Source organism: Sylvia atricapilla, chromosome 2 (assembly GCF_009819655.1).
Source record: "Sylvia atricapilla isolate bSylAtr1 chromosome 2, bSylAtr1.pri, whole genome shotgun sequence".
Lineage (NCBI taxonomy): Eukaryota > Metazoa > Chordata > Aves > Passeriformes > Sylviidae > Sylvia > Sylvia atricapilla.
Genome location: NC_089141.1, coordinates 20509569 through 20528520, shown reverse-complemented (window position 1 = coordinate 20528520; position 18952 = coordinate 20509569). Strand labels below are relative to the sequence as shown.

At 40.4% G+C, this 18952-nt stretch overlaps 2 protein-coding genes across 2 annotated transcripts; one reads left to right on the top strand and one right to left on the bottom strand.

Annotated features, from left to right (window-relative positions):
* Positions 1-875: 875 nt before the first annotated feature.
* CCDC181 (coiled-coil domain containing 181) lies at positions 876-8062 on the top strand. The gene is made up of 6 exons (XM_066338197.1): positions 876-1004; positions 1528-2358; positions 4346-4492; positions 5128-5282; positions 6004-7002; positions 7574-8062. The coding sequence occupies exons 1-5, from the start codon at positions 876-878 to the stop codon at positions 6122-6124; spliced, it is 1383 nt and encodes a 460-aa protein (XP_066194294.1). The 3' UTR covers positions 6125-7002; positions 7574-8062.
* BLZF1 (basic leucine zipper nuclear factor 1) lies at positions 8056-15245 on the bottom strand. Its single transcript, XM_066340933.1, has 6 exons — positions 14876-15245; positions 13086-13525; positions 12258-12457; positions 10589-10717; positions 9632-9851; positions 8056-9446 (listed from the first exon to the last, which is right to left on the bottom strand). The coding sequence occupies exons 1-6, from the start codon at positions 14892-14894 to the stop codon at positions 9261-9263; spliced, it is 1194 nt and encodes a 397-aa protein (XP_066197030.1). The 5' UTR covers positions 14895-15245; the 3' UTR covers positions 8056-9260.
* Positions 15246-18952: the final 3707 nt, after the last annotated feature.

The window sequence follows — 18952 nt, the reverse complement described above, 5'->3', positions numbered from 1 at the left end:
CAACAATCATGACCTTTAGTATATTGAAAATGACACTTTAACCCTAATAGAGACACATAGAAGTGGCACCTTCCAGCCTACAGCAAATGGTACAAAAAACCCAGGCACTTTTGAATAATTGATGTTTTCTTATTCTGTGCTGCTTTTGTAAAAAGTAATAAACAAATTATTGAAGGAATGGTGAGGGGCTAAAGCTATAAGTGGAGCAGAATCAGCTCTCTAGGCTTGTGAGTGTGTCCACATCTTTAAACTTTTATGTCTTTAATGCCTTGTACTGAGTGAGCTGAGCCAAGGGGCAGCAGGCAGTCAGCCTGGAGCACCAAGCACTGGTGTTTAAGCAGTCCTTAGGAGCTAGTGGCACCTGTGTGCTATGCAGGACAAAGATTTTTTTAAAAAGTTCAGTCCTTATAGTGGCTCATCTTCAGTTTTGTCATGAGCATGACTGTATCCAGCCTGATTAACAGGTTAATGAGTGTTTAAAGTTACACTGCATTTAAACAAGATACGATACAAACAAGGTAAGATACAAGCAAGAAGTTCGTAGCATTTCTAGCTGACATAAGATAGTGGTCTCTTTTACCAAGCACAAGGCTAACTGTTAAAAGATCATGAGTTCTAGTTTAATGTCTCTGTCATAGACATTAAATCACCTTGATTTGCTTCCAGAGCTGGAAAGGCCAAAACCATTCATGTTTATGAGTCATTGGTGATCCTTAGTCCTGAGATGCTGTGGCACCATCTAACATGCTTGTATTAATGCTGCTCACAAGTTTGATGTGGGTGTCACAAGAGATATCAGTATTTGTGTATCACTAGAGTTTGAAAACATTTTATTCCCTCTCCTTTTTGTTGTAGAACTCTAACACACCACCAAAATGAGTGAAAAGGAAGATCAAGGAGATGTGGGTGATTTAACAGAAAAGGCAGAATATGAGGATGATTTTGAAAAGGACCCAGAATCCCTAACTGATGAAGAAGAAAAACAAAACCGTGGTGACAAAGAGGTATTTGTTACATTAAATGCTAGTTGTGTTATTTAGAAGACAAAATTGAGTAATATTTGGAATCAGAGACACAAATTCAGTATTGCTTGAAATGTGTAGGTGCATTCACTGAATTTTGCCAAGGAAGGTTATTTGGAATGATAGTGAAGAGCATTTCAGTGAAACATTTCAGTTTGGCTATAACATCTGTAAAGCAGGAAATTCAAGTGTTCATTGAAAATGATACATTTTATTCAAAAGTACTTCCAGGTTCCTTTAAGTGTTTGTGCAATGCTTCTTGTGGTTTTATGCTGTCACTAATAATTTTACTGGTTAGTTAAACTTGGTGTGATTGTGAACATGAAGAAAATGAAGAGACTTGTTTGTGCCAAAAAAGCTGTTAGTTATGACATGCACTATTTGACAGCCTGATTTAGTACGCAGGTAGTTTGTACTGCTCTTCTCTCTCACTCTTTCTTTTCTCTTTTCTTTGATAACTGTTCTTTTGTTGAGAGAAAAGACTAGTTTATTTTAATTTTTTTAGAATCCTGATGAAAAGGATGCTGAAGCACAAAAAGATGCAGACCACTTTCAGGAAGACAATGAGGAAGTGAAAGAAAATCTAGATCAGCTTGCAGAGGAAGATGTAAATGTGAAAGTGATATACTCTAATGAAAAGTACTTGGAATCCAGGACCATGAAGGACCATGAATCTGAGAGAGAAAGCTCTGTCCAGGAATCAAAGGAGGAAAATGAGCAGGACGAGGATAAAGAAATGAAGCATCATGTCACGGGAAAGACTGAAGAAGACAACAAAGACCTGGAAAATCAGAATCCTGAAGATCGAAACAGAGAACAGAAATTACAATTTAAGGATGAGATGGGTCATCAGGCTCCTCCTCCAGAAGATGCTGAAGCTGGTAAAACTGACCTTGCAAGGAGAGAGGATGTTTCAGTTGGGCTATCTCAGCTGCATATTTCTGATGACAAGGGACCCATATCACTTTCAGAACTTGCTGGCCCAGATGAGAAAACAACAGATGGTAAAATTCTAGTAGAAAAAGATAGAAAGTTTGAACTCTTAAGTTTATGTGATATTGAAAGCCAGGGTATTTTGCCCCCAATAAGTGTTTCTTTTACAGATACTGAAGCTCAAAAGTCTGGTTCTTTGCCCGCTGACTCTCAAGTGGAAGAAATGCCTCCATCTGACTCTAAGGATCATCCAGATTCTGCTCTGAATGGTGCAAAAGATCAAGGAAAACAGAAGACTGCGTATGCAAGCAAATCCGTGAAAAGCTCCACTTACAGTCTTACCCCCAGACAAAAAGAATTAAGGATGCAGATAGAACTAAGGAAGGAAAGACTGAAGAGAGAGGTAAATATACAGAGAAAAGTAAATCACAGTGACCGTCCTATTCCCCTGCTTCACAAAGTCCATATGCTCAGAGTATTTACTCCATTCTTCCTTGAAAAAAGAGAAAGCAATAATAGATGTAATAGTAACAACAACAATAATAACAGTAATTCTCTGGGGTTTGTATAGAGTCTCTCAAAGCTTCTTTCCCAGAGTGGCATAGAATCATGCCTTGCTCAGAAGAGAAATGAAGTATTTATTTGATATATCCTTCTTAAACAGGCCTTCTTCTGTTCTATTTTTCTTACTGCTTTTGTTTCTTGACTTTTTCTACCTAGGTTCTGTTACAGTCCCACAGTTCATGGAATGTAGCACATGGTGTCACATGCATATATTATACTGCAATGCAGGAAGTTTACATTAACCACAGTAAGGCTAGGGCACATTTGGGTAGTCAAGAATGGACTAGGCAATGATCATATGGGACAGTGTTCAGTCATAATATAACATTTACACAGCAAAGCGACTGTAAGAACCCTTTTAATTCTTTCCCAGCTCTTTATGCAGAAAAAAGTATATTTAAATATAAATATTTTTGTATTTAGTAGTCAGCCTCCGACAGTTGTAATGGGGCTGATTTTTCAGAAATCTTTACCAGAGAGTTAAAAAATGTTTTTCTTCTAACTTGCTATGTGTGTTGCTCTATAAAAGGAGCATGAGGCATCTGCCATTTTTCTGTGCCATGATGTACTAATTAAGCTGGCTAAGTAGCTTCCAAGGTTACTTTCTATCTGTGGAAAGAGCTCTAGCCCGCTTTATTTGAAAAGGTTGCTGAGGCTCAGCTTAGTAATGAGGGGTATAAAAACTGATGAGCAGTTGAAGTGTTTTCTTTATGCACACAGGACCAAATCTCTTGAAACCATGGTCTGTGTATTGAAAGTAAAAGGTAGGGTAGTGAGGGGAAGGAAGGTTTTCCTTAACAGTGTGTGCTAAATTCTTCCTTTGTTGGCTGACTTATGGAAAGGTAAGGATGTGTTGTAAGGTAAGGACTTATTTATTCATTCTGGAATGTAATTCTTCCATTCTGTGATGGATTTCCCAGGCATGAAACATTTCTTGACATTACTAGAATCCATCTGCTTCATTTTGGTGGAGTTTCTTTCATTCCAGTAAATTAGAAATGTTAAGTTTGGAGGATATCTGAAAGCTGTGTGTAGGTGGGAAGAACATAATCTGTTTGCAAGAAGATTAGATTTCTCGAAGTATTGAAATGAGTAGGAATTGTAGCTTTTGTGTCACAGTGAGTAAATCCTAGTAAAAAATGTCCTAGTCAGCTTTCTGAAGCATTAATTGAAACTTTTTCTCCTCCCTGTAGATACTTATCACTAGCTAAAATGTAATTAATAAATAATGGAAACTTTTCTCAATTTTGTAAATATCAGTTCATTTTGTACACTTGTAAAAAGCTTGAAACTATTAATACTCCTTAATAAGATCTCCTTAAGTAAATATGTTGCAACTTCATGTCCAGAAAAAGGTCCTTATTTATAAGGTAGTGCCTGCAATCCATATGTTGTTAAACACAGAGGTCCATCAAGCCTGAGAGCTGCATTTATTTTTAAAATTTCTCCACTTAAAGTGATTCTAAGCTAACTAGAGATATCGGGCAGACTTAATTTTTAGAGTTTTCGCCTGTTGCTATTTAAATGTCTGTGAGTCGAGAGGTGTCATGGAAATGGAGGTAATCACAAAAAGGATTAGACTGAAAGTATCTGAGTATATCACAAACCACAGAAGTGCTCCAAGCAATTTCTTCCTAAATGTAGTATCAGCTGTGATGCAGTCTTTGAGTATTCTTGTTTCATCTGTATTTTATTTTCATCTGTATTTTACATATGTAATTGTCTCTCATGCAATTCAAATGGCTTATTTATTGCCTGCAACAGTCTTTGCAGATTAAGATCATTCTCTTAAAAACGAAGTTTATTCACTTTTCTTTCCACCTAAGGAAGAAGAAAGGAAAAGGGAACTTGAAGAACTGAAGAGAAGAGAGAATGAATTAGTTTATAGAGCTTGGTTACTGAAGAAGAAAGAACAGATAAAAGAAGAAAAGCGAAATCGTCGTGCAAAGCAGTTGGAAGAGCTGAGAATTAAAGTAAGGTCTCCCTAGCGTGGAATTGGGATCTATAGGGCTCTTTTTAAATAGGAAAACCAAATTCTAAACCTGCGTTCTTAGCTAAGTGTATGAAAATTTACAGCAATGGAAAATGCTCTTGTTACATTGTTTTCAGTGAAGAGCTAGACTTGCAGGTATTAGGATTGATCTGCTTGGAAGGGTGGCTTGCAGTGTAGAACAGCATACATGAACTTAACTATAAAATCACAGGGGATACAGTGATGCTCCCATATACCAGGAGAAGGACTTGATTGAGCCCTGCAGTGAACAAGCAGCCTTCTTTGGAGTGTGTTCCTTACCATCAGAACCTGTTAGCAAGCAGTTAATGCACGTGACCTGATCAAAACCTGGGGATTCAGATGCTGTTCTAAAGTTCTTCTGCCTTAAAGTGATGAGCTTGAAAAGCTAAATTCAGTACTTTTTTAAACATGATGCTTTGAATGCTTGCTCATGTATATAGTCTATGCCAGATTAGCATATGCTCTAGTGTGCTTTTAAAGTATATTTCATGGAGGGGAGATGACACCAGAATGCAAATAAAAACCTATTATAATGTGGTTATTATAAAGGTCATTTACTGATAACCCTTGTAACATGTCTTCTGTATTAACTAGGAAGTGAACAGGGATCCAGAAGAAGCCTACAGATTATGGCTTAAAAAAAAGCACCAACAATACATGAAAGAAAAACGGATAGAATATTTGAGACGCCAAACTGAGGAAGTGGCCTTTTTTCCAAGTGCAGAGGAATGTGACAGAGCTTTTAGAGAGTGAGTAGGGTCATTCCAAAGGGACCACATTTGAAACTTTTGTAGTCTATCATCTCGAAACAGTAGCTATCTTATGGTACATCTTTGCTGCTGATGTCCTCATTGTTTTGGAGGGGGTTTTTTCATTGTTTTTTTGGGTTTTTGTTTGTTTGTTTGTTTGTGTTTTTTTTGTTTTTTTGTTTTTTTTTGTTTTGTTTTGTTTTTTGGTTTTGTTTTTTTTGGGGTTTTTTTGTTTTGCCTTTTTTTTTTGTTGTTTTTTTTTTTTTTTGCATGATGAATATGCCCTTTTTAACTTACAACCTAGCAAAAATACATCAGTTACTTGATGTTGTTTGTTCACTATTGTGAAATTATTTGTCAGAACCTGAGTTGAAAAGAGTGAATTCCTTTTGCTGAAAAAGGGATCTCCTCAAACCCTTGTTGCCTGTTCTGGAGCAAGCTTGGGTTGATTCAGTCCATGAAATGAGCATAAAGTTAATGCAGTTTAACAAAATGGAGGAGGTAAAGGTGGGTGCAGAAGCAGGGGAATTGGGGTGGGAAAGCAGTGCTTCCTGTGTTTGGGTGTGGCAACCTGTTAGACTGTCTCAGCTGTTACATCCAACTTCACCCTACAAGACAGGGTGGGCTCCAGTTAAGTGAGGGACAAATCTCCTTTGAATGGGTGATGTAAAACTTGAAATGACAACTGCCAGTACTTCTGGTCCTCTTTTTCTCTCCACAGCTGGCTGAGAAGGAAGAGAGAAGAGAAACGAGCTGCAGAACTAGATGCTAAAGAGAGAACCAGGCAGATTAGATTAGAAGCCAGAAGAGCAAGGAAGATGCGGAACATCCACTATATTTAATTCACAGCCAGAATCCTTTTGCTTCATAGATCATTACAGTTGAAAATTTGATGTAGCCACAGAGTTCTTGGTGACAATCTTCTTCATTTTTATGGCTTGAGTCTTTTGTCCTTTACAGCTACTGACTTTTTGTGATGTTTTTAAAGCTTTCAAGCAAGTTTAACAATTACCTTCAGTGACAATGATTTTACTATCTATTTATTTGTAATTTAGTTGAAAAGCCTGCTTTAATGCATAACTCAGGGATCTTCTTGGTTTAACCAAATCTAAATGAGTGCAAGATGTATATTTAAGGGTGGCAAATACATTTTCCCTTCTTTAAAAGGCACTTTATACTCAGCTCCATCATGGATTCCTGGATGCAGGCTACTGTGTAAAATGTTGAATTTTTGGTGGATTAATATTGCTGTTTGATGCTGCTAGTGATTAAGATTGTGCAAGGTGTTATGTTGGAAAATGTTATTTCTTGTACCCCTTCCTACTGATCTGTTGACCAGCTCTAGACCAGAGGAGTGTTCTTTTAGGTTCCTGGAAAGTGGCCATCCAAGACTAATGTGTAGGTGATCATGCAAGAGGTTTTGAAACTTTTTTCTGTGAGTCATATTCAGTAGTTTTCTATTCTATGGAATTAAAAGCTTGTGCAAATTATGACCTTTTCCAGCAGTAAGGAAGCTAGGTTCCTTATATAAATGTTAATGTTTAATATAATAAATCTACCAAACTACATTACCTTACCCAGCTAAATTGTGAACTCTTGACATGCCAAAGTCACTCATGAAATCATAAAGTCAGTGAAAGAAGAGAAGCATTCTGTCCAACTGTATGATCCAGCAGATTTCATGATCCTGGCATTGCTCTTGAATTTTTCCACATTCACAGTGTTTTCTGGGAGTGTGGAGGTGGGCGGAGCCCCGGCTGCTCTGCCCTGGAGGGAGCCAAGCTGAGGAGTCAAGGAAGAATTTCGCAACTTCACCCTGAGCCCCTAGGACAAAAAGGCAAACCTCCTAGCCATGGCGACCTGTCTGGAGACCCACAAGCCCCCTCGGGATTTTATGTAGATCTGTTACAATTGATTGGTTCTGTACCCTTTTCCTCCCACCCTGGTGTCCCATAAAAACTCGTGGGTTTCCTCTGGTTGGCAGAGGGTACCTCGTCCCTGGACCCCTTTCGCTGGTACCCTCTCAGTAAAGTACCACCTGCGGAAATTCCACACGAAACCTCTCTCTCTCTCATCACCGGCCGGCTAAAAGAGGGGCTAACTCACAAGGGCATGAGCTAAGAGCACTGAGGTGAAATCACTGAGCTGAAAAATCACTGCTCTGCCCGATGCTGAGAAGCCCCTCTGCCAGCTGAGGAGCGCCCTGACCCCCCAAGGAGCTGTTTCTATCGAGACATCCTTTGGGGTGGCTGTGGCTCTCTGGGTCCCAAGCGGCGGACCCCATCCACCAGCTGGCATATGGGAGTACTGCAACAGACAGAAGTGTAGTGGATGCAAAGCAGATTTGATGGTAGTATTTTTCTTGGTTATTTTTGGAGCTAGTTACAGGCATATTGAGAGCACTGGTGTTGGACTGGAGCCTGCTCTGTTGCAGCTTTTGCCAGCATAGAGAGTGAGCAGGGACACAAAATGAAAATTTCACACACTAATGGCACATGTAAGTAACAGGTGCCTTCCTCCTTCCAGTACCTTTCCCTGACACCAAAGGCAGGAAGAGGCTCCTGTGTCCAGTAAGGAAATCCAGGGGGAACATTTGCAAAAGTTCACACCCCCCCCCATCTCCCTAATTGTAGGAAACAACAAAGGTGTTTCTCTGTTCATTGCCTTACACCAGCAGAGTGAAGGGTTTTACAGTTCAATGTCATACAGTTCTGCTTATGCTACAGAGAAAACAGGGTCAGAAATGTGACTTCATTAAATCCAAAACTGCGACTTGAAAGCAAGCAAAGGAAATTTATTGTAGCTTTCTTCATGTAAACCAAAGCAGAGGCAGCAACAGCAATAACTTAGAACTTACATACTCTGATCCATGGATATGAGATTGAAAGGAAAATTGGGTAAAAGCAACCATTTCAGAAATCTTTTCCCTAAACTAGACAGCTTCATATGGTGAATTTGGGGGTCAAACTAAGAAACTTAAATAGGCTTCTTTGGATTTAGCAGATTGTCTCCTAAAAGTTCTCTTTAGACCTAAGTCAAGAACTTCAAATCTACCTCAAGATTAAAAAACCGTACAAGTAAAAAAATACTTTTTTTTTAACAGTACGTGTGCAAACTTAGTGTTTATCTTCATCTTCCCATAATACCCAGGAAGACCTTGGGCAAGAACTGAGTCCTAATGCCAGGCCAGGATTCAATGTTATGTACTAAAGGAAGTATGTCAGTCTGCCTTTGCTGAGGATCAGCTATGCAGCAGCTTCACTCTAGAAGCTGAAACAATGGAAAAGCCATTATTTCAGCTCTATGGAAACAAGAGTAATCTCATCCCACAGAGTTTTCTAGAATCCACTTGAAAGCACTTACTACTTATATATTATAGCTAGAGTTCATTCAGGCTTCATTTCCTTCTTGACAGGAGGGCTGACATTGCATCTACTCTTGCTTTCAGAACTTAGAGCTATGAAGAATCATTGCACATACTCCTTTTTATAACTAAATTTAAAAAGCAGAACATATACTTGGGGACAGTTCAGCACCATGGCTAAAATTAAAAAAAAAACTCCAACATATAACTGACCATTTACCATTATTTTTAAATTAGTGGTCAGCACTTCATTTGCTTTGGTATGGTTACACTTCTGTCTCCCTCTACAGAGAAATTCATTATGATTTGCTAATAAGACTATAAATGTTAAATAGTCAAGAGCATCTCTATGCTCTACAAATTGGACCAGCATAATGTTTTTTGACTTGTCTTTGTATAAGAAAATAAGTTGCTTTCCCCATTAAGAAGTAGTAGAAGTATCCCAGAGACTATGGAAATCCTGTCAATCCCTACCTTCAAGAGGTAGAGAAGCAGAAACTTTGTCATTTCCAATGCCAAACCCAAATATTACAGAAAAAGGACAAAGAGAAGCCTGCTGAACATCAACTAGTGTAGTTCTTCAGAAAGAGTGCATGTGCAGCTTGTCTGGGCTTTTAAAGGGCTATCAGCTCTCCTTGACAGTGATTGCAACAATTGAAGGTGACATCTTCATATCTTGTATATGGGTGAAACCTTCCAATACTTTTCTTTGTGGAAATGAAAGAAGATGGAGAAGTCTCAGAAAAAGAAACTTCTGTTGATGTTTCTGGATGTGCAGCTGGATCCAGTACATGTAGCATCTAAGGATGGAAAGATTGACACTGAAAATATTTTTCTACAGTTCAATGGACTTTCCATCTCTAAGAGCTAGAAAGGATTTCTGCTCAAAAGTAATTTTTCATCTTTTTTCCAAGTTGAAAATGAAACATCTGTTTACCCAGAACCTTAATATAAAGAAAGATTAACATGTATCAAGAGTTCTTACCATTTCAGCCATTTTCTCAGCTGGCGTATTGCAAAACTCCACAGTTGTCGAAGTCTTTTTCGGACTATTAGTGCCAACATTTCCTAGAAGATGGGAGCTTACACCTTTAGCTAGCTTACAATTCACAACTGCCAGCTCTGTTGTGGTGTAAGGCTGGGCACTAGGATAGTATGTCTGTTGTCTCCCCCACTGAAGTGAGACCATGAGCTCCTCCAGCAGCCTGTGGAGAAAGGAAAGAAGCACTGTCAGTGGGGTTTCTATACTATATAATCTATAATATATATAATCTATAAAATGTATATATTATAGACATTTGTACTATATATTATATATAGTATATATAATATATAAAAATTATATCATCTATAACATATATAACTATATAATATATAAAATGTCAGTGGGATTTCTGTACTATATAATCAGCACCTAGCACACTTCAGAGGAATCATCTCTTCCCAAGGCTTACGGCATAAGCTAAATCTTAAACCAAAGAAATGGACAAAAAAAGTGTTTAAAAACAAGGAGACAAATGGGCTATTCTCCAAGGCAAGGCCTCACCAACACAGGACTTTAATACTAGGAACACTAGATGACATCTGGCAGAATAAGCACTGTAAAGTCCATGTAGGTAGAAAAATCTCTTTGATATTTTGTAAGGAAACAGAGAAGACTTGAAGTCAAGACAGTAAGTGATTAAAGAGAGAAAGCCCAAGGATGTGAGGGATGTCAGTTCCACAGTTTATTACCCTTAAGACCTCAGACCTCTAGGGAATGAAGAAAGTATTGTATTACTTTTGCTCTTTCAGCTCTAAGATTGAAAAGTGACCATACTATACATCAGGATAACTGAGTTTTGTTGAGTGTCACTGGAAGAGGGGAAGTTACTTGATTCTCCTCTAGCCTAAAATAAACTGACAAAAATCAAGTTTGCACAGAGGATTAGAAAAATCCTACTTGTGTGTATCAATCATCTCTTGACGAAACTGATCGCGTTCATTCAGCAAGTCCTGGATTGCACTCTGTGCATCCCTGGTTTGGCGCTGAAGAATTGCTCTGGTATTGGTCAGCTCATCAGCCATCACCCTGAAAAGGAAATCTCCAGTCAGTAGTGCAAGCGAACAGTTTGAAAGTCACTGTTTTCTACTACAAACCGTCATTTGCCCAACCTGAGTATTAAACTGCTATTCTCTGTCCCCTCCCCCATGCAGAGCCTATATCAACCTAATCAAGAATAATTTCTGTTCAGCTAGTGCGAACACCAGTGCAAGACTATGTTTTGACTGAGTTTAAACAATCTTAGGTCACTTAATTTAGTAAAGAAACATTTCAAAATAGCTGGGGAAAGTGTACATGGCTGACAAGGATCCTGTGAAAGAAAAAGCTAAATACATTTTTCTTTTACTAACAATTCTCACAAGTATGCTGTAATCACATCTGTTCACTCATCTCTATGGCTATAGACTGCATTCATTTAAGTCTTTGCCCTTCTCAGGGGCAGTCACCAGATACCAGATAGGAGTGTTTAATAGCTACAAAGAAGACAGCTGTTGTCACATTTTTCCATGCCATGAGGCTTGGGACTGACCCCTCCAGCAGGCGTTTCAAATGCCTGTGATATTCCAAATGCAAAAACCAGAATGACATTTAAACAACGACCAGTTAGAAATATAAGATAAAAATTAACCAGAATGTTACAATATTGAAGAGTGTTACCTCAAGCACACTGCTGAGACTGACAGCCCTGATCTCAGAACTCCCCATAATGTAAAAAAACCCCCAAGTTTGCATAGTAACTCTTGCTCAGCTACGACTTAAAAGTACCATTACATCCCATATGTCACACAAGTTACCATTCTCCCCACATTCTGAAATTTCTTAAGAACAGCAAATTAAAGGGAGGAGATTGTAATCTATTGCCATTTCCTTCATGCAATAAGGTCTTTTGTGATATGTATTAAGCATCATCATTCAGTCAGTTATATCCAAGTATAGCAGAAAATCAAAAATCCTAGAACACTATTTACAGATCTGGTAAGACAACCAAGCAAGTTTAAAGTCATTGCTAAATGAGATTTTGAGTTTCAGAGTTGCTTTTATGGTTAAATAAGTAACAGTAGGGTTCTAAGGAGTAACACAAGCAGTGTTTGATAGAGGTCCCCCTACTCTTCCTTCTATATCCCTGGCTCACTATAAGCAGAGCTCTTAAACACATCAGCTTCCTCTCAAATTGATGACTATATCATACTGGGGGTGTTAGGGATGAAAATCAACTAATTATCTTAAAGAAAAGTTAGCTGCCCTAGAGGACCCTAAACTGCATGTGGTGTTATCAAAATTAAGAGCTTCTCTTGCTTTCTTGTCAAGAATGGTAGTTGAGATTTTAGGAGGTTTAGGACTTACTGTATTACCTCTGAAAAGCAGGACTATTCAGATTTACAAGGATCTTATCTTTATACCTCTTTATCTTACTTTCTTTATACCTCTTCTGTAATCTCAGATTTCATAGTAGGTATCAGTATGGCTATTGTAGCTGTCCTCTACATACATAAGCATGCTGCAATGAGTGTATGTGATGAAAGACTGAAGGAGAATGCTGTTAGGACAGCTCCATGAGGAGGAATACCTGCTTGCTAGGAATTTGCTTCTCCACACATCACACTGTATAGACATGCGCTCCAATTGTTCAGACAGCTGAGCCATATTCCGGCCCAGGACCTCATTCTCTAGAATGAGCTGATTCTTCTCACGAGCCATCCGTTCAAAGTGATACTGCAGATCATCCCCAACAGATGCAACAAGTAATTTCTTCAACTCCCGATTGACCTAGAATTCGACCAGACTCTCTTGTAACTATCAATAGAGAACAAACACTCCAAAGAATGCAGTGCAACTTATTGCAAACTGCTAACAGTAAATCATCTTTCTCTTTCCAGAATGGGACGTATCCAGGCAGGCATAAACATTTGAGCCTAATGCATGTCCTACGCATTCTTGTTTAAATTCTAACAGTCAAAGAGGGAGAATGAAAGCCTGCTGCAGGAAACAAAGTTTCACTAGTATTCAACTCCTGAATCACTAAGGTAACAAAGGATTAGACAAGACATCCACAGGTGTATCAAATAGAAAGTTACAGTCAACCCTTCTACAGTATAGTATTTTTCACTTCGTGATTAAGGAGCAAAGTCTTTCCTCATGAAAGATTCATTTCCCTTCAGCTATCAAGTGTGTTTCTCCCAGCTAAGTCTTTGACTCCTCTCATCTGTTGTCAGAGAAGCAGCACTGGAATACTTTGATGTACCGCTACTCTGTATCTTAGCCTATAAGTTCAAAAGGAAACCTATTTGTTTCAAGGCTACAGTGTCATAGCAGTTCTCTTTAGTCACCTTCACAAACGCTTATACAAACCAAAACAGTTCAGCTGGGGGGGGAGAAAACACCTTTCATTCCTTACCTCTGTCTGTATACGCAGCTGATTAGAGAGACCTTCTTTATCCTGTAACAAGCGCTTTTCTGAATTCTTTAGCTTTTCAATTGCATTTTTCAGCTCTGTCTGTTCTTTCTTGGGATCTGTGGCTCCATCTGACTGATGGAATGCGTCTCCTTTATGTCCCACCGATTTGGCTACCTTTGCATTTTTACTTGGAACAACATGGGTGATGGCTGCTTTAGGGACTAATATTCGAATAGCTTCAATCTCCACGGATTTATCTGCATGTACTTTTCCCAGCTGTAGAACTCCAGGACTGAGGGAAGAGGTTGTCTTTTTATGGGGGCTGTGGTGGATGTGATGGCTTGTAGTGTTGGCTCCAGTGATTACTTCCACTGATCCAGCTGGTTGCTCTGTTTCCATGCCATCTCCAGGTCCTCGAATGGGTGCTGAGGCATCATCAACTGAAATTTTGAAAATGTGGAGGAAAAATTTACCACCATCACTTGGTTATAGTGTCATTGTGAGTCTTCCCTTAATTTCTGCAGTTCAAAGTTAGAGATTTTAATTGTACACTGTATGTGTCAAATAGTCCATTACAGCAGTGATAATCAAGCACAAATCAGAAAGTCATAGATTGGTTTGGATTGAAAGGGACCTTCAGGATCATCTTGTTCCAACAGCCCTGCTGTGGGCAGGGACACCTTCCACTAGACCAGGTTGCTCAGAGCCCTGTACAACCTGTTCTTGAACACTTCCAGGGATGGGGCATCCACAACTTCCCTGAAAACCTGTTCAGTGTCTCACCACCCTCATAGTAAGCCCGTACTCAATTAAGTCCTTACTCAAATATGCATTGCTCATTAGTAACAGCAATACAAGACACAAACATTGATCTGAATTGCATTAATTTTAATTTCCTGCTGCCATACAAGATTAAATGCAGACACAAAAAAGAGCTTTTCTGAAAAAAAAAAAAATTCTTGACAACATGACTCATAGGCTGAAAACAAAATCAGGTCTTGGGAGCTGGCAGAATGAGAGCAGTATCATTTTAAAAGCAAGAAGCAAATGAAAAGCAGGTATTACCCAGACAGCTACTGACACCTTAAGAAGTTTAGCAGACTTTCAAGTACTAACATGTTTTACTTGCTCAAGTGAAGGTTTAAAAAAAACCAACAACCCAGTTCTGCTCCATTTCTGAACTACAGACTCCAGCATTCCCAGTAATTCTGCCCTATAGTCCCCAATATGCACAGTATTTACCGAAATTAATTTTATTTAAGTCCACTAAGTTTTCAGACGAATTAATTATTATTGTAGTACAGTTTCCCCACAATGGGTGGTAGATACAAAGTTCCTGAGGGCATGGCTACACATACTGCTTTTTTTCTCATATTGCAGGCAGTAATGTGAGCTTGTGTCCTCTATCCACATATTAATGGATTTCAAAACCCCTGTAGTAACACCATGATATTGCCTCACTTTCAAGTTTGCTGAATTAGTACCAACAGGTTCTAAATACCAGAGGAGGCTGTCAGACAAGTGTACAGACAAGATAGATCACAGTACCACTGACAAACTTATTTTTCAATATCGAGCTGGATCAGAAAAACTTCATTCAATTGCTGTTTCATCCAGGCAGCTCTGGTTTTCACTGCAGTAATGAAGTCACAGAACTACTTTCTCATAGCTACATAAAAGAAGTAAGTTTAAACGAACGGAGCCTGGTGTAGAGTGTAACTCTGGTGTTTAGAATTCTAGTTAAAGTACTTTTTAATCCAGTCTGCTTAGATGTCATATGAACGACCTACCTTTTTCTAGAGATGTCATTTTCTCTTTAGCAGTCAGCTCTTCCTAACTAGGTAAGTCTGAGGAAGAAATAAGAACTAGGTAAATCTGAGGAAGAAATAAGCAGGGGGTTAAAAAAGTATCTTTAGCAAGGTAACAGCGACAGTTAATCTTGGATTATCCTGTTTTCTAGTACAACCTTTAAACTCCAGTTCAGTAGCACAGTAAAAACACCCACACCAAAACAAAGGGGAAAACCACAAAATTAGAAAAACTACACCAAACCCCACAAAGTTAAAAGGAGAAGACTGTGAGTCTTCCGGCACTTGTGTCTTTTTCACCAAGAGCAGCACTTCAGCTCCTCTGCATTGCTTCGCATCTTGTTCTAGTTTCCATTGCTCAATTAGTTGTTTTTTTCTGGTCTCCCTCCTTTATTTCAGTAAGTCCCCATCTTACACTTTAAAAGCCTGTAACACTCCCACAGTACAACTGCATGACTATGCCAAGATAACCTAAAATAATCACAGAACCACAAGAAAAGGAAATCCCACACTGCTTCAAGCAGATCTAAAGGTGAGGAGGAAACAATGGCAACTACACAACCGCACAGTTCCTTTAGTCCTGCTTGCTGAAACAACATTCTTGATAAGGCAAATTCTCAGTCAAAGAAGGAGTCAGTGCCCTGAGTGGGTGCATATAGTTATTTTAACATAACAACAAAAGCTGACTCCCAATTTGGCCCAAACCACCATCCTGGCCATTTCCCCCCTTATCCACCAAAGGTATTGACCATTGCCACCTTCATCCACAGGGCCATCCACTCTCAGTTATACAAGTCACTCTTTCCTCTTTCCTAGGGTCCAGCTATGTTAGTTTGAGATCAGTATACCCTTATCCTGTTTGTTTGGCTTTTTTTCCTTAAGTTGTCCCCATTATTCAAGGGAGATCCCCAGGGCCCTTGCTTCCTTTCACTGTAGCACTAATTAAAAGAGTTTAACTACAGCTTTTTGACTTCCATTGCAGCAGCTCTCTGCCCTAAAAAGAAAATGGCAGCAGTGAGCACACGGCTACTTTTGGGTTTCTAGACTCAAGATCTGCTTTGTGTCAGACAGGTTTATCTTTTGTGATGAACAGAAGACAAAAGAAACATCTTTTTATCCTTGAGCTTTGTCAAACTACAGATACAGAGATGTTTCACCTCTGTTGCTTCTACAACTGGACTTGTGTGTTAGCTTAATTAGTAGCATTAGGTGTTAATCACCACTGCTGTTCGTTCCTTTTGACTGAGGATCTCTATTTACTTGATGAGAACGAGGAGAATGAAAGCGTAGCTGCTCAGGAAGAGGCAAGAATACTCAACGACAGACTGATTAGGAGCATTTGGGCTCATCGGCTCCATCAGACACGGCGATCCCGCTCCGCCAGAGTTCCCGCTATAATCCCGGCCAGTTACGTGCGGGGGCAGCCTCCCCCTCCTCCTCCATCTCCCTCGCTGCTTGCACCATCACCCACCGCCCCTCTCAGGAGCCCTGCAGGATCCAAGGCCTCGCACAGCACCCCCCCGGCCCCGGCCCGCGGCCTCACAGACCGGCCCGCGGCAGCGCCGTCCCCTCAGTCCCCACGGCTGTCCCCTCCGCGGCTTCCGCGTCCGGCGGCGGGCGGCGCCTCGTGTCCGCTCCGGCGCAATCGCGGGCCCGGGCGCGGGGGCGGCGCTTCGGTTGCCGGGGCGGGGGCGGGCCGGGCGGTGTCACCGTCCTCGTCTCCGTCATCGCCGTCGTCGCCGTCATCGCCCTCATCGCCATGGTGAGCGGGGACACGGGCCCGGGCTCGGCGGCGGCTCCGCGGATACGGGAGCTCCCTCAGGGCTGCGGGGAGGCCGCGCCCGGCCCTCGGCTGAGCGGCGCAGCCGCGGGGTGTAAGGGGTCCTGCGGGCTCCTTGGGGCTCGGCTCTTGGGAAGGTGCTGCCGTGGCCGCCCCGAGCTGGGAATAGGCCAGGAGCTCGGGAGACCTAGCGGGAAGGCAGTGGTGCATTTGGAGGGGAGAATACGTGTCAGGTGTCACAGTCTTTATTCTTGACTGCAGCTGCTGTGTAGTAATGCAGGACAAGCGACAGGATGCCCCTGCAGGGGCAATAATAATTAAAAAAAACAAACCACTTTGCATTTTAATCTCGGGGAAAGGCTCTTCCCCCAGAGGGTGGCTGGGCCCTGGAAAAGGCTCCCCAGGGCAGTGGTCGCAGCAGCAAGCCTGGCAGAGCTCGGGCAGTGTTTGGAGAATGCTCAGGCACAGGGTGTGACTGCCCTGTGCGGAGCCTGGAGTTCCACTCGGCAGTCCTTGTGGTCCCCTTCCATCACAGCGTGTTCTGTGTTAGAATGAAACTCAGCTGAGTCCCTTTTGCCCGAGATGGTGTGCAAACCCCAATGTCGCAGAGCTGATTAAAAAATCAATAGTTTTGAGTTGCATTTTGTGCTCAAACTCATATGCAAGACACATGCAGTAGGCAGGCAGATGCACCTGTGCGTGGGTCCACCCTTAAATGCTCATCTCCAGCCCCTCAAATATTCCCTAGCCCTTCCAGCAGCTTGTTTGGCACCTTACTTTTGGAACATAAACTCAAGATTAGCATTTGCCGCTTAAATACAAATGCCACGGGTTTGTTTTCACATACAGGGGTTACAAGTATTCTCTTTAATCCAGGTAAAACTGTAATTTTCAATTCACTTGTTGAATTTATTCACTTTGGCAGAAGTCCTGCTTTGTGAGTTGTATTTTGGGTAAAGTATTTGCTTTGTTTTAGTTGATTGTCACTGAGTTTGACATGTTTCCAACCTCCTTTTATTTCTGAGGTGACACCAACTTCATTAAAGCTGCGTGGAATCTTACAGCAGCCTCTAACAAAATGTTTCATGGCATATTTGATTAATTTCTTTTGAAAAGCCTTCAGTGATAGGAGCTGCATGATCTGTTGAGATAATTCCATTGCATGATGATTTTTAAAGGTCACTGAGTTTTTTCCTATTATATCCTGTTCTGGAATTATTTGTTCTGTTCTTTGTGGATTAAAGATACTGCATTTTGTCTTCTAATTGTAGAAGTACTTGAAGATCTTTAACTTTGCCCTTTCCTCATTTCACATTTTTATTCAGTGAACAAATTTTGTTCTCTATCTCTGCTGATAACTGTGGTTTTAAAATTTAGCCATTTTCCACTCTGCCTGCAGTTTTTCTCTAAATGTGGTGTTTAACCTGCAGGTTTCTTCCTGGCTGCATTGTGTTCCACTGCTGCTGAACAGAGCAAAATATTTGTTTCTTGTATCTTAGATCTTCAGATTGTCAAATTGACCATATTTTTTTTCCCTGAACTGTTTTGCCTCTCCTCTTACTGCAACCTACCATAACTATCAGATTTCCTGTGGTTTTGTTTGGCCAATTTGTACCCTTGCATTTGAACTTCTACTGTAATACTTTGCATTTGTTTCTATAGAATTTTTAGATTATCATTCTGAATTCTGCTTCTAAGATGCTTGCAATCTTTCCCACACCTTAGTTGTCAGCCTAGATTCTGGAAGTGTGCTTTCTCAGTTTCATTTTCAGTGTAGTAAGAAAAATCCAAAATAAAGCAGGTGTATGGCAGATCATTGTGGAACACCATCTGATTCCCAGTTGGCAAGGGAAGTATTCCTAATTACATTTTCATGTGATAGACATAACTGCTCTTTAGTTTGGGCCGTAATGCTTTACTCAGCTTGTCAGATTCTCAGGTGGCAGATTAAAAGCTTTATCAGATTAAAGGTCCTGTTTGTCACAACTGTGGCTTCTCCCTTGCTCACTATGTCATAAAAAGACTTGTTCTTGACAAATTCACATTATCTGCTTTTTATTATGTTGTTGTTGTCTTGGATGTTCAATAAGCAGCTACTTAATAACTCGTTCCATTGTCTCCCCAAGTGCTGCCTCTCTGCCCTTCTCCTGATCCTTGGGACCCTTTTTCTCCGGTCTTTCAAGTGTTACAGAGTCCTGCTTGCTTATTTTATACTTAAAATCACACTAGTTTTTCCACTCATGTACCCTTCATCCTTACAGTTTCCTAAAATGCATTAA